The 24,025-nt window shown below is 28.7% G+C and overlaps 1 protein-coding gene across 11 annotated transcripts in view; it reads right to left on the minus strand.

Annotated features, from left to right (window-relative positions):
* LOC127279858 (1-phosphatidylinositol 4,5-bisphosphate phosphodiesterase gamma-1) overlaps positions 1–24,025 on the minus strand; it is a 449,077-nt gene that overhangs the window by 34,991 nt on the left and 390,061 nt on the right. For 9 of the 11 annotated variants that reach the window (XR_007842717.1, XR_007842720.1, XR_007842718.1 and 6 more), the window contains one exon: positions 23,457–23,564. Coding sequence is in view for 7 of the 11 variants with exons in the window: in XM_051302488.1 (XP_051158445.1) it covers positions 23,457–23,564 (108 nt within the window). In the remaining 4 variants the exon portion in view is untranslated. Of the gene's footprint in view, positions 1–19,490; positions 19,738–23,456; positions 23,565–24,025 lie in introns of those variants that run through there. The other 2 variants (XR_007842719.1, XM_051302494.1) reach the window with 2 other exon arrangements.

Consider the following 24,025-nt stretch of genomic DNA (forward strand, 5'->3'; position numbering starts at 1 on the left):
GGGTTTTTGGGGTCGCTGATTACGAATCTGAAGTCAGAATTTCAAAATTCAATATGGCGTATCCAATATGGCTGACAATTTTTTAAAAAGTGCCTGGAGATGCTTGAAACTTGTTACTCGGGGGTTTTTGGGGTCGCTGATTACGAATCTGAAGTAAATAAATGCAAAAGGATTTTAGCAAAAATAATACTAAGATACGCCAATAATCAACGAATGCAACAGTATGAAATTGTATTGAATTTTATGAAAGCGACATAAATAGCAGAATAATGTCTTGTTTAAATACCAGTTAAAGTTGATGCAAATTGATTAAAATACTCCATTTCTTTTAAAGATTTTGTTTAAGAATTTTGTCATAAGCTTGCGAAATTAAAATCATATTCATTATTACAAAGAAGCAAATTTAGTATATGAAAAATCGGAAAAGCAATATTTGTGACATTCAATTCTATATAAAAAGTATTCGCAAGAAACTTTATGAAAATTACAGAAAATTTCTCGGGTATCCATTTTTCCGATACTAATCCGGGATTTTCTAGGGAATTTTCCGAGAATCAATACCTTGAGAATATTCAGGTATATTATTAAGTAGGAAAAATCAGTACATTTTTTTTCTAGAAAATTATAATTTAGGACAAGTTGCTGATCAAATACTCATAGTACTAAGATTTCTCATTAGAAAGATATGACAGTGACAGACCTATGTAACACAGAAACCTTTTTTTAAAATTTTTTAAGTTTACGAAAATCTCATAAAATTTAAAAATATCGTCCGATATATTTTACAGTTAGAATTATTAAAAATTGACCTTATATTTATGTAATCAGCTAACCTACAAACCAGTAACTAACATTTATCATGTAAATCAACTACTCTAAAACATTCTTAGTAACAATTTTCATTAAAAAATTACATTTAAATAAAATGGTCCGCCATAGTGAATTTTAAAATTCTGACATCAGATTCGTAATCAGCGACCCCAAAAACCCCCGAGTAACAAGTTTCAAGCATCTCCAGGCACTTTTTAAAAATTGTCAGCCATATTGGATACGCCATATTGAATTTTGAAATTCTGACTTCAGATTCGTAATCAGCGACCCCAAAAACCCCCGAGTAACAAGTTTCAAGCGAATTGAATTAATTTTTAAAAATTCGCCCGCCATATTGCAGCCGCCATTTTGAAATTTCAAAAAGTGCCATTCGGCATTTAAAAGTACTCCTTTTTAGCTAAATTTTAAGCCTATGCCCGATAATTTAAACATAAACCATTTATGGAGAGCAGGGGGGTCCCGTTGACGAAGAATGCCTCATATATGGATATGGTCATTGATGGGAATGAAATTGGAAATCTCAATTGCCTGAGCAAGTCTATTTCCATTTTCATTCATTCGAGAAGTGCCCCATGTGGGAGAATGGGCGTTGAAATCTCCGCATACTATTCTAAGATTATTCTGATTAATGGGAGCCATTAATTCGCACCATATATTAATTTCTGGATTTAAATTCGAAGGTGAATAAGTCAACACCAATTCATATATCCAATAAAAGACGCGCAATTCTGAGTCTATCAGATCAAAACAGTCAAAGAAGTGAAACTCTAAAGGAGAAGTTATTATATTTCTATCTATACATATCACAACACCCCCTTCTCTACTATTTTCCCTGTCTTTCCTATAAATATGATAGCCGAAAAGATTAAAAGGTTGCCTTGATTTAAGCCATGATTCAATGATATAAATTATGTGAGGTTGATATTTAAATACCATTTATTCCAATTCGAATTTTTTATTTGGTATGCTGTGTGCATTGCAATTCATTATTTTCAAATTATTAACTGACATTATACTTATTGTATGAAACTTTAAACATTAAGGCAATAAATATTTCAATAACTAACTAACTTTAACTTTGAGTTCAAAGACCTTAAAATATGTATTTACCAGCCCATGAATGGGTTTTTAACTATTTACAATGTTTATAATTTTAACGTCCGTATCTTCCCATAAAATTAATATTACTCTTTTTTATTATATATTTACAACATAGTTAAACTTTGCATCGAGAAGAAAACTTATCAATTTTTTCTATATACTTTCAATAACTATTAACATAAGAATCTATAAAGGCAAAATAAACAAAATGAATTCAAGAAAGAGAACTATATTTTAAGATATAAAGATTTAAATTAGGAAAATTGTTTATAATTTATATTTTAACATATTTCATATTATTATTTGATTCGCGCCCAAGCCCATGAATGGGATTATAATTATTTAGAATCCCAGACAGCACCGTTTTTCGCAGGGAGTTCGCGGGGAGTTCCCCGTGTTAAGTTCGGAAACTAAGTTGGGGAGCTTCAGGGGAAGTTCAGGCGAGCTCTATATGTCCTCGGTTTTATAACTCGCGGTGCGAAGTTCAGGATAGTTATCCGATTAAGTTTGCCGAAAAATTGTGGATAAAAGTTTAGGAAATATTAAATTTTGAGTTTTACAGAAATTTGCTTTGTGAATTTCTTTAAAACTATCTCCAGAAAGTACTCTAAAGATATATAGACAAATTTCCTGTAAAATTAAAATGCAAGTTTTCAGTGAATTTTATAAGGTAAGTTTATTATAAATGTTTTATAATATTTATTAAATAAAAGTAAAATTAAAAAAATTTATTTTTCCCTTATTGCGCTTTCTTTTATTTTTCCCCAACATTAACGGCGCAATTTTCGGAAATAAATTTGGAGGAGCTGGGGATTGAACCCGAACGCGCAACACAACAGCTAAGAACCCTAACCACTAACCTAACCAACGACCTGAAGGTGGGTAACTTTCGGGTCTTTATAAGCTGCAAGCCTTGTCGTCATCAGTTGACACGAATGGCGGGAAAATTTAAAAATGTTTTCAACGAAATATTTTTAAATTCTATTATTAAATTAGTGTCATAATTAAAAGGGCATTGAAATAATATTGCAATGTTAATATTAATATTATTTGTGAAACTAGCAGCTATATAAAACGATTTAAGGTAATTCTTTAAAAATGAAATTTATTAAATACTGAATCTCGTTATAAAAAATTCTGGACTTGTCAAATTTTTATTAAATTATTATTCAATTAAAAGTAACATAATTAGAAAAACTTTTTGAACATTTATCAACGTATGTTTATGGCTTTTATCATTAATTAATTAATTAAATTTACCGAGATGTATGGTGGACATTTAAATCGTCAATTTGTAATTTGATAAATTAATTTAAAAATTAAAGTATCTGCATTTTATAATAAATATTTATAATTATTTGTCAATAATAATATAAATTATTTATAATAATTATAAATAAATTTCTTGCATTTCTTGTGAATTGACCAGGGAAAAACAGGAAAAAGCTTTATTGCTGGATTTTAAGACGGTTACGTGAAAAACTTGTCTTTTTTCAAAATTCGATAAAGACATAATTTTTATTTAAGACTTTTAGAAAATTGTAAAAACAATTGTATTTCCAAAACGGTTCACAGTTATTTGAAAAAACAATTATCCCACAAAACTAGATTTTAATACTTTTTTTTAAATCTAATAAAAGTGACTGGATGAGTTAAATCCTTCTATAATTAAATTGATGTTGGTACAATAAAAAAATCCTTCCTTTTTTATTGAAATTTTGAATCAATTTTTGTAAATACATAAATTTTTTTTTAATTACTATATATATTATACGACGTGTTACAGTGTGTTTTGTGTTTTAATACAGATATGTTTTTTTATTATAAAAAATATGAAAAAACATTGCGTTGTATAAAAAATTTTGATTTAAAGAATGCAAGAAATTTATTTACAATTATTATAAATAATTTATATTATTATTGACAAATAATTATAAATATTTATTATAAAATGCAGATACTTTAATTTTTAAATTAATTTATCAAATTACAAATTGACGATTTAAATGTCCACCATACATCTCGGTAAATTTAATTAATTAATTAATGATAAAAGCCATAAACATACGTTGATAAATGTTCAAAAAGTTTTTCTAATTATGTTACTTTTAATTGAATAATAATTTAATAAAAATTTGACAAGTCCAGAATTTTTTATAACGAGATTCAGTATTTAATAAATTTCATTTTTAAAGAATTACCTTAAATCGTTTTATATAGCTGCTAGTTTCACAAATAATATTAATATTAACATTGCAATATTATTTCAATGCCCTTTTAATTATGACACTAATTTAATAATAGAATTTAAAAATATTTCGTTGAAAACATTTTTAAATTTTCCCGCCATTCGTGTCAACTGATGACGACAAGGCTTGCAGCTTATAAAGACCCGAAAGTTACCCACCTTCAGGTCGTTGGTTAGGTTAGTGGTTAGGGTTCTTAGCTGTTGTGTTGCGCGTTCGGGTTCAATCCCCAGCTCCTCCAAATTTATTTCCGAAAATTGCGCCGTTAATGTTGGGGAAAAATAAAAGAAAGCGCAATAAGGGAAAAATAAATTTTTTTAATTTTACTTTTATTTAATAAATATTATAAAACATTTATAATAAACTTACCTTATAAAATTCACTGAAAACTTGCATTTTAATTTTACAGGAAATTTGTCTATATATCTTTAGAGTACTTTCCGGAGATAGTTTTAAAGAAATTCACAAAGTAAATTTCTGTAAAACTCAAAATTTAATATTTCCTAAACTTTTATCCACAATTTTTCGGCAAACTTAATCGGATAACTATCCTGAACTTCGCACCGCGAGTTATAAAACCGAGGACATATAGAGCTCGCCTGAACTTCCCCTGAAGCTCCCCAACTTAGTTTCCGAACTTAACACGGGGAACTCCCCGCGAACTCCCTGCGAAAAACGGTGCTGTCTGGGATGTTTATAATTTATTACACTTTCTCTTTCATAATTTAATATTTCTCTATTTTATCGATTTTCAATATAATTAACTTTGCTAAGATAACTTAAAAGTATTTTCTATGTACTTTTTATAACCATTAATATAAAATAACAGTGAAATAAAATAGAACAAATAATCAAATTTTCAAAAGAAACAGGAACTCTATAGAATCTAGTAAATTCCAACAACTATATTTAAATCAATTCAATATTCTAATCAATTTCCTATTAATACCTAGCTCTTATAACCCTGTGAATTTATTTGATTAAGGGGGGTTTCTTATACAAAAGTCAAAAAATGAACATTTTTGATTATTTTTTCAAAAATATCAATCTACATCTTTTTACATATTCAAATTGAAATATTTTAAAAACAAAATAAAATATTTTTACACCTAAATTATTGAATTATAAGCGTTTGTCAAAATGTGGTGAAGTCGAGGGGGAATTTACTAGTAAAAATTGTGTACACTTGACTACAACTACACATATTATCATTATTACCTTAGTATTACAATTTTTACAAGTATTACATACTACTACCAAAATATTACTGTATTACAAAGTATTACACATATATTACTGAGTATTACCCTTTATTACAAAAAATATTACACGTCAAACAGCACTTTCTTATACATAGGACTTTCAATGGAATCACTTAAAATTATTATTTAAGAGCAAAACTTTAAAAGAAGAAATAGAGAAATAAATAATTAAATATTTTTAAATATTAGGGTAAGTGCATCAATTACGGCGCGTTCATAAAAAATAACTATTATTACTATTATATTTAATATAACTGTTGCAAAATGATTAAAAAAATTATTTTAATCTTTTTTTGATACAATTACTAATGAAGATGCACATTTAAACAATTATTAATTAAATTATTTGAGATCAAATTTTTTCCCTCGCCGTAATTGAAACATTTTTAATATTTCCATTGTCTCTAATTTCGGCGGGCAAAGTATCTTCAAAATACACGTAATTTTGGTCACCGAAATTGATACACCGAAACTGATACAAACGCGTCGCAATAGAAAATTACGTTATTAGTTTTAATTTCTCATATTTGTTTAAATAATCGATTTTTATAGAGTTAAACATTTTTTTAACATCTAAATAACATAGCCTTTTAGTTTAATAAGTCTTAAATTGAGTTTAGGGTAGGATGGGGCAAGGATAGTTAGGTAAGATATTTTTGGATCTAGCCGTGAAATTTAAACTGGCATCGGAAAAAGAATAGTATCGTTGGAAAGCCTGTTTATTTAGCTACAATTTTGCTATACATTGTTTTCTTGTAGATTGCAATGCCTTCGAGATAATATTGGAAAAGTAAAAAAAAATTCTTAACTATCCTTGCCCCACTAGTGGGGCAAAGATAGTTGAAAATTTGTTTTTACTAAGAATGATACAAAAAATCATGAAATTTGATTTTCCATTGTTTCAAGGTATCGAATTATATTTGTCAAGAAATAACAATAAAAATTATTGTTCTAATTAAATCGAATCATGTTTAATACAACTTAGCAGTTAAGGATGATCATTTTTATCAAAAAAAACATGTTTTTTGTGAATTTTTTGAAAAACAAAAAAATTATTAAATCGCGATCCATAAAAAGCAATTAGCATTTCGTTTGCAATTAAAAAATTGTGTTAGCCAGACATTACCTTGTCATAAGTATTACAACAAGGCACTAACTAGTTTTGCCCCGTGAGCGCTTTTTTAGAATTATCACAAATTTTTAGTACAAAAAAAATTTTTTTTTAAAAAACGAATATGATATTCGTTTTCAGCACAAAATTTTACACCAGAAAACATTTACGCAACCAAATATATTTAATAAATTATATCCGCAAAAATAAGATTGAATAATAAAAATAAGGTGAAAATATTTTAGCAAAACTGAGATGTAACACAAATGGGCACGTAGCTTCTACAAATAGTGTCCCTGCAAGCTCAAATTTTTACTGTCATCTTTTGGTGTTAAGACGAGTGTACATGATAAATGACCCGTTTTTTTGACGAGCCGTTTCTGTATTAGAGCCACTAACTATCCTTGCCCCTTAACTATCCTTGCCCCATCCTCCCCTATACAATAGAAATGTCGAATTTTCTATTTCAAAGGTGTTTTGACTCGAATCGCACCGCAATTAGTGCATTTAACCTACTTATAAAAGAAAATAATAAATTTCTCTTTTTTAAAACGTAAATATCTATTATTTCAAATGTTTTGAAATTTCTTTTAAAGAACACGATCAATATAACTTATTTGTTTTTATTTTTGGACGAGGAACTGAACAAATATAATTTTCTATATTATAATATCCGTAAGCATCCATGTTTATAACGTTTAATATTTGGTTTTTTCTATCTTAAATCACGAACACAAACTACCTAAGCCTCGTGCATTTTGTTTCGGTGTAATTACAGGAGCAGATATCTTACTGTATTCGATTTTTTTTACTTATTCCGGTAAGGTAGCTAAAAGCTAAAATTCATCCAATTACTAAAGAACCATGGAGGAATAGTAAGGAGACCGATCTCTGCGTTTGAAAATGTCAGAAAAACATGTACGATAAGTGCCAGGTTCAGTGCATTGTACTCAACTGGCCAAAGTAGTTGAGCATGCGCATTGGACCTCAATTTTGACAGATGAAAATGTGGTTATGCGATATACATATATGTCACAAAAAATCTTAGTGTTCAGTGTTTATTTTAGAAATTTTATTTACCATTGCGATATTGTATCTCCAAAATCATGTGTAAGTATTTAATAATGTATGCTATTGGAATATTTAAAGTGTCAATAAATTGAAGTAATTATTAAAAGAATAATGGAGCCATAGTAATTACAAACATATTCCCACATAGCACGACTTCTTGCTGTGAGGTTACTGTAAGGATATCTGTAGGGTTTGTAAGGTTACTGTGTAAGCCTGCAGTAAACTTGAGGTCATCTTAAAACTTCCGCCTTACAGTAAGCTTACACAGTAAAGCTAAGGTAAGCTTACACAGTAAGGTCGTGGTAAGTTTACATGGTAAGGTTGTGATAAGCTTACACGGTAAGGTAGTTGTAAGCTTCCTTTAAGGTTACTGTAAGGTTGATGTAAGGTTACTGTAAACATAGAATGTTGTTAATAAATAAAATTTATTAATATTTATGCGCAGTAGTTTTCTATGGCACATACGGCTGCGCAGTAACTTTTATTTGACAAACCCTATTGGGGTTCATAAAGTACTTTACCAAATATATAATTTTTTATACAAAAAAATTTATAATATAATATATATTATAATATAATTATTTTTAATATATTTTCATATTATTTTATATTAACAGTAACCTTACATCAACCTTACAGTAACTTTAAAGGAAGCTTACAACTACCTTACCGTGTAAGCTTACCACAACCTTACCATGTAAACTTACCATGACCTTACTGTGTAAGCTTACCTTAGCTTTACTGTGTAAGCTTACTGTAAGGCGGAAGTTTTAAGATGACCTCAAGTTTACTGCATGCTTACACAGTAACCTTACAAACCCTACAGATATCCTTACAGTAACCTCACAGAAAGAAGTCGTGCTATGTGGGTTATTTATTATGTATGTCATGAAAAAGATTTTTCTTACATCCTGGCACACAGTACGACATTTTAAGGTAAACATTAATAATAATTATTAAAATAATAACAATAATAACACATAACCCCTTCATCACAACACGCATGGAAGACTTGAGAAATATACGTCAGCCAGATCTCACTCGCACACTTTTTGCGAGAGAAAGAGACAGCACATGGCTAATGCGCATGCTCAACTACTTTGGTGGTTGAGTAGAATGCAGTGAAACTGGCACTTACCGTTCATGTTTTTCTGACATTTTCAGAAGCGCTACTATAGCAAGATCGGTCTCCTTACTATTCCTCCGTGTAAAGAACCATCTTCTGATTTGATTCTGTAAACATTCGATACCGCCACCTATGGCAAAGTTGTTATACTTCAGCATCAACTCCCGCGCTACATTTGAATAAGTGTTTAAAATTTTTACTTATATTAACATTTTTTGGTTTGATTTTCTTTAAATTTTTTAAGGTATTACACCATAATACCACAATATTACAAGTATTACACAGTATTACATGATATTACACACTAATACTTATTATTACAAAACATTACAAAATATTACAGATATCACAGGTATTACCAAGTATTACTAGGCAAGTGTACACTTGACTACCGGAGTAAATTCCCCCTCGGGTGAAGTTGACTCTAAAAAAAGAAAGCGTTTTGCGGTAGATGCCATTCCGTCATTTTGAATCACCGGAAAACTAAAAATCAAAAAGAATCTTAAAATATACATATATGATGAGTCTCTAAACTAACCCACACAGCACAATATCTTGGTGTAAGCTTCCTTTGAGTTTAAACTTAAGATGGGTTAGCTTACAGCGTAAACTTCAGTTGAGGTTAAGGTGAGTTACAAATTTCCGCTCTACCGTAAGCTACAGTGTAAGATTGTAGTTAGCTTACTATAACCTTACTGTAAGCTTCCCGTAAACTTATTGTAACCTTCGTGTAGTCTTAATGTAAGCTTCCATGTAAGATTATTGTAAGCTTCATGTAAACTTTCTTTAAGCTTACATCGGATGATATATATTGTGAAGTAGGATATACAACCCATGGAGTAGTACAAGAAGACCGAACGAGGTACATTGAAAGTGTGGACCAAATTTTGGTACACGCTTAGTTTCATGAACATACGGAATAGAACACAAGCACTCTCGTGAGAAGTATGTAAACAGTGGGAAAAATTGGAAGTACGTTGAACCCTTATTGAAAAAATACACGTGTAATTCATACTTTAAAACTTTATTAAAATTTCAAGAATTGTTACACGTGGAACTACACGTGTATTTGATACTTTGATATATCTCCAATATTTTATAAACTTTTACAAGTGTAATTCATACTTTGAAATATTTTTGAAATTTCAAGAATTTGTTACACGTGAAACTTCATGTGTAATCGATACTTTGATATTTCTCGAAAATTTTATTAAATTTTTAAACGTGTAATTCATACTTTGAAACTTTTTTTGAAATTTTAAGAATTATTATACGTGGAACTACACATGATCCAATATAGCGGCCTAATTTTTTAAAACTCATCGAATTCACTTGTCACTCGGGGGTTTTCTGGGTTGCTGATGACGAATCTGATGTCAGTTTTTCAAAACTGACAAAAAAGAAATGGAAGAGGAAGGGAAATTGCAAAAAGGTAAAAATGGCGCGGCGAAGATTCGTGATACAAAAAGTGTAAAAAATTTGTCTAAATAAAAATGAAATTTATTTTTCCTCAAGAAAATAGGGTGACATTATAGTAGTAGTAGTAGTACAAATGTCCATATATGGCAGCAACTAAAGCTCGAATAAAGCGACGCGCACTGATTGGTTCCAAGGGGTTCTTAAGCATCATTATTCTTATTTGTGTAGCTTAGAAATACTTTTTTATAAATTACATGCACTAAGAATTCACAAACATTTTTTAATCATTTACAAAAATTTTTATCATAAAGGGGTGGTTTTTATCTTTAAAGATGGTTTTCAAGTGGTTGTTGATTATCATTTCCAATTTGAGAGCAACCAGGAAATATTTAGAAATAATTATAAAGTATGCAGGAGCTGTAAAATGTTTAATTAATCATTTAGTTGAATTATCAATATTTCGGGGTGGTATTAAACATTAGGGGTGGTTTTAAGGGGTGAAACATGTTAAAAAAAATTTTTTATTCATATTGAATACTGAAATAATTAAATCTAATATACATCATGCCTCTAAAATAAAGACAAAAAATTCGGCCAACAAAGGGTTAATTATTCTATGACTATTATGAAAATGTAGAAAATAGGGAATTGTGCTTCAGCGTCAGTGGGGAGTTGTACCTCACATCATATTTACCAGTTTTTAATCCTAATACGCACTCTCTATTTTTATTTTGCATTATTTATGAATAATTATAATGTTTTATGCAATTTAAATATTGTTCTTTAGTAAAATGAGACTTTTACATCTATATTCACTTTAATTACATAAGTAACAATTCTTAAAATTTCAAAAAGGTTTAAAAGTATTAAATACATGTGTAATTAAAGGTAGTTTCAGTAAAAAATTTAAATTTAAATCAAAGTAACAATTATACGTGTAGTTAAACGTGTAACAAGTTCATAAAATTTTCGAGAAATATCGAAGTATCAAATAGACGTGTATATATATTGTTTATTTGTTTCGAACCTCTGGTTCATACAAAAGAGATGCCCTGAGCGGAATACAATGATTTTTTTTTCTACAATTATTTTTATCTTAATCTATTTTTAACGCATCTTTAATAAAGAAAATTACGGACTTTACATTTTTTTCATTTGGAAAGTTTAGAAGGTCAAGCCAAGTGTTCGTTATGATTGATTGATTGAAGAAAGAAGAAATGAAGAAATGTACTTTTTCCTACTATCGCCATACAAGTCACACTCTATAAGTACGTGATAAAGTTCTCTGCCCTTTAACTCTCGAGCTCCACAGCAATATTCAATATCAAATTTGTGAATTTTATTTTTAAATATAATTCTAGTATTATACTTATTTAATAAGCGAATTTGTGCAAAAATTTTTAAAAAATTTAAAGGAAGTTTCAATCTTAAGTAACTTTGAGTTCCTTCTCTCAAAGTGAGCGACGGAAAGAGCTGCAGGGATCGAGAGTTCAATAGCGAGATTACATCTTCGGCTCGTAGAAAGTTATCGTATGTTTTTATTAGTCTTTCTTTATTATTCCTTATAACATGAGCGTTCCATACTATTTTTTCTCCAATAAATTCGAACATCTTTTCCAATTGTAAACACCAGTTATATTTGTACACAGTATTCGTTGACTTTGATAATTTAATAAGTCTTAACAAACAAATCTTGGGCAATCTATCTTTTTTCATGCTTAGAATTTTTTCGATTAAGTTAAGTGACAACTTGAATACTTTGCTCAATAGTTTAACAGTACCAACTTCTAATCTCAACGCGTAATTCGGAGTATTTTGAGGAAGCAAAAGTATTTTTTTGAAAAAATTCGTTTGTACAACTTCTATTTCCTCAAGAGATTTGAATCCCCAGACCTGTATAGCGTAAAAGAGAGTACTAGAAACCAAGCCGTCAAACAATTTCGGTATTGGTTTCCACGTGTTCAAATCAATTCTATTTATTAGTGATACTGTTGAACTCGTGGCTAACTTCGCAGCAGTTACAGCATTTTTTAGCGCTTCTTCAGGCGACGCCGATTGACTTTGAGGAATTCCCAAATATGTATAATTTTTAACTATATCAATTGTCGAATTTCCATACGTAAATTTTAATTTTTTATTATGAACATAACCGCCTTTCCTATAAATAATAATTTTTGTTTTCTTCTCATTTACTTCCAGGTGATTGGCGTTACAATATTTAAGAAGGGCTCTTAAAATTTTATTTAAACCTACCACAGAATCAGACACGAGCACAATGTCGTCCGCATAAGCAAGTAAAATAATCTCGGTGTCTGGACCCATTGTAACCCCTCTTACCCCTTCCGATTTTAGGAATTCCTCCAAGTCCGCTGTAAAGAGTGCAAACAGTAGAGGGCTACTAATTTCTCCCTGAAGTACCCCCTTCGTGACTTTGACTGGGATTGACCCCCGTCCATTGTTCTGAACGGATACAGTAGCCTTTGCGTAAAAGTCTTTTAATATTTTAATTACTTTAAAGCCTAATCCTAATTTACAAAGTTTGTTCCAGAGTGCATTATGAGAAACAGACGGAAATGCGTTACTGAAATCGACAAATAAAGCATATACTTTTCCTCCCTTTAAGCTTAACCGGTTTTGAATTAGAGCATTTAGAACAAATAAATTATCAATACAGCTTCTCTGTTTCCTAAATCCCGATTGGAATTCCGGGAGTAAATTTTCTTTTTCAGCCCATTGCGTAATTCTATTCGTCATTATATTTGTGAAAAGTTTCGTTATACAGTTAAGCAAAGCTATTTGTAGGTAATTACTTGGGTCATTTCTATCTCCCTTCTTATGTAACGTTCTTAAATTTATATTCGATCAATTTTTTGGGAATTTTTCTTCATTTAAAATTTGGTTAAAAAGAAGATTCACATACTCGATCCACTGCTCAGGTAAATATTTTAAAAATTCATAGGAAATTTCATCCGTCCCTGGTGATTTGTTATTTTTACATTTATTTAAAGCAGAAATTATCTCATCTTTGATAATAGGTAGTTCCAGATCAGAGTTACTATTTTTCATTGTTATTTCGCATAATTTTTGTTCTCGGAATACCTCTTTATCTTTAAAAAAGTCTAAAAGAAATTCATACCATGTATTAAGATCAATATTATTTTTTGCATTACTTCTACTTCGGAAACTATTTATTATACTCCAAAAAGTTTTTGACTCTTTACAATGTGATAGTTTATCGAGGATTGAACCTTTGTGAATCTTCTTTTTTAACTTTTGTAAATTAAAATATAATTTTTTATTATTGTTATATTGTTCAACAGATTCCTGATTGATAAAATTCTCTTTTTTACATTTTTTCAAAGAATTTTTTACAGCTTTTTTTAGTAACACACATTCAGAGTCGAACCATGGCTTAGATTGTATAGTTTTCCTGTTTGTTTTGAAAACCATCCCAATTAACTTGGCTTTAGTTTTTATAGATTCTGTTAGATATTCGGCTAGTAAGTCAACATTATGGAGATCAATCGGGGCGTCGCAGGGAAGACCACTCATTGCTTCAAAAAAAATTTCAGATAATTCCACCCTCCATTTTAATTTACTTCTTGAATTTATTATTTTTTCTTTTTTTTTCTAGGGTAATGGAGATTGGAAAATGATCCGAACATGTTATTATTTGCATAACTTCTAAGTTTCTGATTTCCGAAACGGCTGTTAAATTCACCCATACTAAATCATTTGTAGATTTCCTGTTTTTAAATACGTAGGTTAATTGACCCAAACTGTCTCCCGGTAATGTACCATTTAAAACAATGCACCCGTTATCCTCCATGCAACGCACCAATTCTCTCCCCCTTTTATTTATTATCTTATCTATATTAGACCTTGAAGCGAAAATATTAAGATTTTTTGACAAAATGTTTTCATTTAATTGATTTAAATCACCTATCCTAGCATTGAAATCTCCCCCTACAATTAATGGACAATCAGGATATTTAACATTGATTAAAGTAATTATTTCATTGAATTCAGAACAAAAATAATCTAGATTAGAATCTGGTTTCAGATAAATTACTCCAAGGATAAACTTACTCTGTTTAGATTCAATTTTAGCGAATATACATTCTCGCGTGATTTTAATAATAATATATTTATAAATACTTGATTTTAGAGCAATAAGTACGCCGCCACTTGCTCTTCCCCTCTCTGCTTTTCTTACTGCTGGGCTGCATATCAAGTCGAAGTTATGTGGAGGGCAGAATTGCGGCGACGTTATCATCCAAGTTTCCGATACACAGATTATATCGATATCGTTGAGCACAGGAGCCAAATCCTTCCAATTAGTCCATCCATTAATATTCCAAAAAACTATCCTGGGATTCTCTTCTGTCGTGTAATGCTATGCTTTATTTTTGATGTTTTTTCCGGCCTCGTTTCGATCTTGTGGAATTAAAAATGCTTTCAGAGGGGTAATGACGGATTTGTCGGACGCTGTTTTTATCTTCTTCTTGGATCCGGTCGATCTTCCTCTCTTGGTTCCGCTGGCTGTAGACACCGAAGATTCTTTACTGTCGGAGTTATCCACAGATTCTCTTTCCTCTTCTGGATTTTCAATTCTTTCAAGGAGTTTCTTAACATCCTCAGCATCCAGCACTTCATCATCCACGATTATTTTTGGTCCTTTAATTACTGCTGTTTTTCCATTTTGCTGTAATAGATTTTTATATTTAAGAAAGATTTCGTAGTTATTTTTTCGTTTTTCCCTTTCCTCTTTTGTTAGGTCATTGGCGATAGAGATATTCATATCTGATAAGACTCTTCTATTTTGGAATAAAGATGATTTTCAATTAGAGCTGTTGAAAGAGATCAGTATCGGCCGTGACCCTTCTTGTTTTCCCAATCTTTTAACGTCGGTTATAGTGTTAGTAGGTAAATCTTTGTTTACTTTGTGAATTATCTCTATAACTGTGTTGAGCAGGTTTTTGTTATTATCTTCTGTGTCCGGGACTTTATACATTATTAAGTTTTTGTTTCTCTCTTTACACGAAATAAAATCCACCTTCTTTTCACATTGAATCAATCTTTCTGTTAGAAACTTATTTTCTTCCATTAAACTGGCATATTTCTTTTTACAGCTTTTTAATTCCGATTTCAAAGTATTGTTGTCTCGCTTAATGTCTAGCAAGCTTGAATCCATTGAATCTAGTTTATTATTCGTTTGCTTTACCTGTTCCTGTATGTCGAGTAGTAGTTTCGTGAGATCTGGCGAATCCAAATTAGTTTTTACACTTTCGTTACTCATTTTTATGGATACACTTTATAGATTTTTAACACTATCTACACTGCAATTTACACTTTACAATTTACAAGATGAAGCAAACTGAAAAACTGGAAGGCGTCAAATTTTGAAACTTTTGAAACACGTACGGTTTAGCGAGAGCGGAACATAAACACGTCCGGACACCTCGACTGCTCAGAGCAAACTCCAAATAGACGTGTAATAATCCTTGAAATTTCTAAAGAAAGTTCAAAGTATGAATTACACGTGTAATTACACGTGAATATTCAGTTGAGATTTTAAATTTAAATTAAAGTATCAAATATACGTGTAATTACACGTGTAAAAGATTAATAAAATTTGCGAGAAATATCAAAGTATTGATTACACGTGTAGTTCCACGTCTAACAATTCTTGAAACCTCAATAAAGTTTGAAGATATGAATTACACGTGGAATTTATTGAAAATATTACTTTCAAATTTAAAGTACGAATTACACGTGTAATTGAGGCATTTCATATGAGAATACGGGTTCATGTCTCGAATTTTTCTCAAAATTTGATAAATTGTAGTGATAGTGGTGCTAAATAAGTGTACAAATTTTGAATTTGAAATTTTTAATATTTTTCGAGATATTTACAATAACAAATTTGAGCAATATTTTTTCAATTTACTTATAACTTTTTTCCTACTAAAAATAGAGAAAAATGTTGTACATGTTTTTTACGCAGAAGACGTTAAACTTTTAGAAAAAAATTATTTTTTAAAAAAATATTAATTTTAAAACAATTTGTTTATAACTTTTAAACATGTTCTCCCTCATTTAGAAGCGCGAAAAAAATCATGAATATTGTTTAAGTCATAATAAATCGATGGTTAAATTTTTGAGATGGAATTATTTTTTGTTTTCGAGATATTAATTAATCAACTAACAAAAAATAATAAAAAATAAAATTAGAGTAATTTTAAAAACATCATTAGAATGCTTATCAAAATCCGCATCCAACGAGCCCTATATGAATTATTTCTAATAAACGGGTGCTAAATTAATAATTAATAATAAAAATTATTTAAATAATTAATATCATTTGAAGAAATGAAGATAAATCGTCAATTCTTTTTTTATTTGGAAGATCATCTAATTCTGTGTAAAATAAAATATTAAGTATTACCAAGAATCAAAAATTAATTATAAAATGTTATTTAGAAAAAGACTGAAAAATCCTATGCCGAGTAGGTAGACAGCTTCCTCCAACTTGTGTCGTGAGGTGCTGAAACATCGATTTTCAATAATCATCTGTTAATAATTTAAATTTGTTAAAAATGTTATTTACACTGTTTTTTGCTCAGAATTAGATGATCTTCCAAATAAAAAATGAGTTGACGATTTATCTTCATTTCTTCAAATGTTATTAATTATTCAAATAATTTTTATTATTAATTATTAATTTCACACTTGTTTATCAGAAATAGTTCATATATGGCTCGTTGGATGCGGATTTTGATAATTTTGATAATGGTGTTTTTAAAATTACTCTAATTTTATTTTTTCGTAAAATATTTCATTTCTTATTAACTTTTGTTAGTTAATTAATTAATATCTCAAAAACTAAAAATATTGCCATCTCAAAAATTTAACCATCGATTTATTATGACTTAAACAATATTCATGATTTTTTGCGCGCTTTTAAATGAGGGAGAAAATGTTTAAAAGTTATAAACAAATTTTATTTTTTAAACAAATTGTTTAAAAATTAATAATTTTTTCTAAAAGTTTAAGGTCTTCTGCGTAAAAAACATTCACAACATTTTTCTCTATTTTTAGTAGGAAAAAAGTTATAAGTAAATAAAAAAATATTGCTCAAATTTGTTATTGTAAATATCTCGAAATATATTAAAAATTTAAAATTTGTACACTTATTTAGCACCACTATCACTACAATTTATCGAATTTAGAGAAAAATCCGAGACATGACTCAGTATTCTCATACGAAATGCCTCAATTACATGTGGCCAAATCTACACATGTAATTACATGTTTAATTACACGTGTATTTTTTCAATAGGGACATAACCCAAAAATACATTGCTTCTTATTGTTAAAACTTTTACAATAGCTGACTGTTCAGTTGAGTTTGACACAATCAGTGGCGCTAGTGTTCCATTTCGTATTTTTTTGAGGTATAGCGGGTACCGAAAAGTAGTACACTTTTAACTCACATTTAACATGATCGTTCGGTCTCCTTATACTATTCCATGATACAATCGTAAGGGGAATAGTTGATTAAAATCTACTGCGTAGCCGTAAAAGCTATAATATACTACTGCGCATGAATAATTGTTTATTTTATTTATTAACATTTATTAATATTAATGTAAACTTACACGAAATTAAAAGTAAGTTTATAGGAAACTTGGACTAAGGTTATAGTATAAGCTTAAGGGGTTACATGGGTCTAAAAGGCGTAAACATTTTTATACTTTTTTTTCATTTAATAAATAATTTATTTTATTCGATCGTTTGAACACCTTAAAGTACACTATCGAAAGAACAATTTATAAAAATTTTGTTGAGAAATATTAAAAGACTCCATGACCAGTAGTTATTTCAGATCTTTCCCAAAAAAGTACTTTTGCGGTGGTCACGAATTCTCAAAAACTAAAGGACAGATCTATGTTAACTTTGGCACACTTCTTCCTAATAGTTCGGACTAGTGATTGAAGGAAGGGTTTTAAAAAATATTTAAATTTGAAATTTGGGCAGTGTTTTTTTGTCAATACTTACGAATTTTATAACCATTTAGATCATGTAAAATCAATTGTAATTAACCGAAAAAAATCCTTCGTTCAATCTCTAGTCAGTGGTGTGTGGGAAGGGCCCAGATAACAAAATGTATGGCTAATGCCTAGCCCTGCTCTAGCCCGGGGTCCGATTGATAGGACCGGGGTGTAGGCCAAAACGCAGCGTTTTGTGCGCGCCATTGTCAGCCATATGGCTCGCCCCGTGTGACAGGCACCCGCGTGCCGGCAGGCTGCACACCCTTGATGTCGACATTATTCGAACGTATTAAAATATAATTCTTTTAAATGAAAATAGGTAAAATGAGAAAAAAACAATATTTATCATCTGTAATCAAAAGAATTTATTTCTTTTTCAAAGAAAGTTTCAAAGAAAACACTGATCAGTCGTAAATTCGTTATTCATGAATGGAAATAATAATCTCAATAGAAATATTTTGAAAAATACGAAAATAATTTTTTTCAAAAATTAAAAAAGCAGAAAATTATGTTCATTTCATGAACATTTTTTACTTCATGCAAGAAATACAATTCTGACAACATTATATTAAAAATTTTATAAAGAAAAAGTTATTCCAAAAAATAAGAAAAACGATTTTTTTTTAAAATTAAAGTAGCAAATAATTTCATAAATTCTGATAAAATACATACTTTATATACATGAATCGATTCGTTTTCACAAAAATTTCTCAAAATTTTAATCGAGAAAGAAGTTATTTTTAAAAATATGAAAAATGATTTTTTTCAAAAATTAAAAAAAATTATTTATTAAAAATAAAATATGGACTTTTTATTAGTTAATCAATTCGTTTCAATGCAAGGAATACGTTTTTCAGTAAAAAAAATTGATTGCACAAAAGAAAAAAATTTTTTTCAAAAAAATCTATTTTTCGATTTTTGAAAAAAAGGCATAAAAAGAAATTGCATAGATATTTTTGGAAATCCTTGTGTCTGATTTTAGATATTGGTGAGTGCAATAACCCTACAAAATTTCAGGCTGATCCCTCAAAACGTGTTTGAGATATTTTGATAACAAGGAATTGGTGACATACACACACACACACACATATTTATCACCTTTACTCCACCACGAGGCCAAAAATATTCATTGCAAGCAATGGATACAATCAATTATATTGGTCAATGGTCGCGTTTCACCTGATCGAGCTTCCTAAGGTTAACGCACAATACATTCGGAAAACTGAGAACGATTACCAATTTAATTTTTATAAAATGTTTATGTTTATATTAGCAACGTACATTTTCATGCATTCGTTTTCCTTTTTTTCTTTTATTTCTGTGCGAGTGCTCATACTTTCGAGTTATGAATTTTCAAAAATTCCATTTAAAAACAGACTTATTTTCAGTTATCTGTAGGACGTTTTCGGGAGTTCCTGACAATCACTGACATTATAATGCTATGATTGGCCGATCCATCAGCATGATTTCAATTTTTATTTTTCTTGAATCAAAATTTCTCAAATATGGATATAACCTAAAAAAATACTTTAATTTTCAACGTCAAATCTTTTTTTAATCCTATTGCGATTAGAATAAATTTCTCAAATTTTTGAACCAAAAATTTTTTTTTATTAAAGTTAGGGACGCATGAATATTCCCCAAATTAGACTTGCCGGAATTTTTATGGTGTCGAATTAAAAATTATCGAATTTACATTTAGTAGAATTTTAAAAAAGTAGATTTTATAATGAGCACAATTTTAATATCAAAAAATTTCTATTTGAAACAATTCTAATTTTGTAAAATTTTTATTTAACTGAACTTTGATAAAGCAGATTTTCTAATGCATCGAATTTTAAAATAACACAATTTCCATTTAATAAAATTTATATCTAGAAAAATTTTCATAGAAAAGAATTTTTATTTATCAGAATTTTTCTTTTATCAAATTTTTATTAATCCGAATATTCACTTAAAATTATTTTTATTTACAGAATTTTCAATTAAAAGAATTTCTATATAAAAAAAATTCTTATGTAACAAAAGATTTATTCAAAAAATTGATATACAATCTAATTTTTATTTAGTAGAATTGTCATTTAACAGAAATTCTAATTAATTAAATTGATAAGTCAGAAATTTTATATTTCCCCGATACTTCATTTGACAGAACTTTCACTTAATCGAATTTTCATTCGATAGAATTCTTAAAATGTCGAATTTTCATTTGATCGAACTTTCACATATACGATCATCCACTTGGCAGAAACATTTCAGCGGGAGTTTTAAAATCAACCAATCACAATTTTCTTGATAATTTTTGATTGGTTGATTTTAAAACTCCAGCTGAAATGTTTCTGACAAGTGGATGATCTGATATATGAAAGTTCGATCAAATGGAAATTCGACGTTTTAAGAATTCTATCTAATGAAAATTCGGATAAGTGGAACTTCGGTCAAATAAAGTATCGGTAAAATAAAAATTCTTTGTCTTAAAAATTTAGCTAAGTAGAATTTCTATTAAATGACAATTCTATTAAATAAAAATTAAATAAAAAATATATTATTTAATAAAAGTTTTGTTAAATAGGAATTTTGTTATATAGAAATTCTTCGAATTGGAAATTCTGTTAATAAAAATAATTTTAAATGAATATTCAGATAAATAGAAATTCGACAAAAGAACAATTCTGATAAATAAAAAATCTTTTTTACGAAAATTTTTCTAGATATAAATTTTGTTAAATTGAAATGGTGTTATTTAAAAATTCGATATATTAGAAAATATGCTTTATTGGAGTTCAGTTAAATAAAAATTCTATAAAATTAAAATTTTTTTAAATAGAAATTTTTCGATATTATATTGGGCTCATTGTAAAATCTACTTTTTTTAAATTCTACTAAATGTAAATTCGATAATTTTTAATTCGACACCACAAAAATTCCGGCAAGTCTAATTTGGGAAATATTCATGCGTCCCTAAAGTTATTATAACAATTTAAATTTTTTAGCAGTCGTAATTAAAAAAAATTTCAAAACCCAGTTGATCAATTTGAAAATAAAAAAAAAATTCTTGGTCTTAATACGTACTTTACAAAAATAATATTTGTTTTAACATTTTTTTATTTCTAATAATTTTTGAAATTATATTCATAAAATGTTACTAAAAAAATTTGTTTTTTATGTCCAATCAAAAATTTAAAAAATGTTTTATATTTCACATACATTTCTAAGTATAAAACCGTTGAGAAAAAAAATTCCATTGAATAAGAAAGAAATTTAATAGCAATATTAATTATTTAATTATATACAATATCATTTGAATATAAAATAATAATTAATTTTATTTTTTAAATTGTGCATAATTATAGCGTTTAACCTTAAACCTCTAATTTGCGTACTTATTAATATTAATAATAATTATAAAATTTTAGAGATAAATAATTTTTGTTAATAATAATCTATTTCTTATTCAGTGAGATTTTTTCTTGGGTGTTTTATACTTAAAAATCTACGTGAAATATAAAACAAATTTTTAATTTTTGATGGGACATAAGGAATATAATTTTATATTAACATTTTATAAATAATCAATTTGAAAAATTATTAAAAGCAAAAAATTTTTTAAACAATAATTATTTTTGTATAGTGTGTTTCATAACGAAAAAAATTCTTTTATAATAAAAATTCTAGAACAAATACAAAACATTTCTTTGACTAACGCATTTTTATGTGAACATTGAAATTTTATTATTTTAACTTTATTTCCTATTATATATTTATTTTATTTGTAAGTACATATAATTTAATTAATAAATTGGGATTAATAAAATCTAGCCATTTGCTGGCTCTCAGCGAGCTCACGGTCTAGATAATGTGTAAGCGAATTCTCTAGCCCATTGCTAGCTCGCTTGATCTACAACAAGTGCGCCAGTAAGTGCTAGTTAAATCGCAGCGTCACAGCTTACACTCGGTGTCTCGGCCGCAGCGTGCCGGGCGGGCCGGAGACCTTTGTTATCTGGGGTTTTACTTAAAACCAAAAAATAAAAAAATCGCGGGCCTTTGAATCAAAAATTCGAAAAGCAACGCTTTTTCGTACTTAAATCTAGCCCGCCATTTTTTATTTTTTGGTTCTAAGTAAAATCCCTAGTTTAGAGACTCACCGTATGTGTATATTTTAAGATTCTATTTGATTTTTAGGTTTCCGGTGATGCAAAATGGCGGAATGGTGTCTACCGCAAAATGCTTTCTTTTTTTTAGAGTCAACTTCACTACACTATGGACTTTTCTATGAGAAACTTCCTTAAAACTCCTCATCAAGTTAAATTTGATTAAATTATTAATTTGACACCGCAATTGACCATTATTTCTATGACTTGACATATGTTTCTTATTTGGTAAGATTATTTTAAATTGTTTGTATTTAATTTATTACTTATTATTGTTATTTTATTTATTTTTTATTTTTTACTATCTATTGTATTTTTATTTATTAATTATTGACTGTACTTATTTTTGATGTTTCACTGTATTTAATTTAACTATTTTTTTATTTTTTTGTATTTATTTATTTGACAATTTATTGTAATTTTGATAGACTCCCTGAAGAGGAAATCATTTAGATTTCGAAACGTTGGAGTAAACTTTTATTAAAACAACAATGGTCCGAATGTTATCGTTTTTATTCATACGAAACCTTCTAATTAAATTTGATATCGTATATAGATTGTGATTACATTAATATTGGAAATTATTCTCAAGTATTTAATTCACTAATCATGATTCGGAACGAAGCCTTTTAATCTCCTGAGATTTTTTTTGTATATGTCAAAAACAGTTTTTTTCAATTTTCTTTGTAAATACTGAATCAATGTGGTTTAAATTTTTCGAGATATTTGTCATCTATTTATTATCTATTGATATATTATAAATATGCTAACGTCTAATGTAATGTAACAAAAAATTTACGTGAGTGACGTGACGTTGTAGGGGGAGGGGGGTGTTCAAAGTTTGTGACAAACTATGAATATTAAATTCTTATTAACCCTCAGCCTGCTCTGGGTTATCCCTACTTCAGCGCTATAAAATGTATTTCCCATTTTCCCTACTAGGTGACCGAATTGTCAATTTTTGTCTATAATGGTCAACTAGACAGGCAGAGGGTTGACTCAACTTTTTTAAGTTATCATGTAACGGAGACTTTAGGAGTATTAAATTATTATACTATCAATAATATTCTTTTACAATACTTACAGAAAATTTTGCAATCTTTATATGGACCAAAAGAGAAGCAAGTTCTAGATCTTCACTAAAATTATTTTTTAGTGGAACACTTCTGAATCCTGTTCTTAGACATGTCACCTGTAAATCATATATTAATTTATAAAATATGTAAAAAAATAAGGAACCGAGATTCACAAAATTTCTATTATTGAAGTAATGTTTATTCTATTCAATGAAATTCTTGATTCAGTATCAAAATTTAAGGGGTTAGTACCACACCTTTTTTTAAAAAAATCGATTTTCTAAAAACTGCAGATTCTTATAGTAGATTATGTAGAAATGCTATAGAAACTATTATTTGGGTTGGAAACTTCGGTAACATATCGAAAAATGGTGTACAATGTAAAAGACATGCGTCCACGGAGCGTACCCTGGTTGAAAAAACTTGTGCATGATCGTGTACACGATCTTGGGCACTATCGTGCACCGATCTTGCACATGTTCATTCACCAGGTCATGTACAAGAGAATATGTACAAGAACATGCATATGTGACGCTCGACGAGAAAAGGGACCTAACGCGACAAAAAATTAATTTCC

Source organism: Leptopilina boulardi, unplaced genomic scaffold (genome assembly GCF_019393585.1).
Source record: "Leptopilina boulardi isolate dan_hultmark-lab unplaced genomic scaffold, ZJU_Lbou_2.1 LbouV2_224, whole genome shotgun sequence".
Lineage (NCBI taxonomy): Eukaryota > Metazoa > Arthropoda > Insecta > Hymenoptera > Figitidae > Leptopilina > Leptopilina boulardi.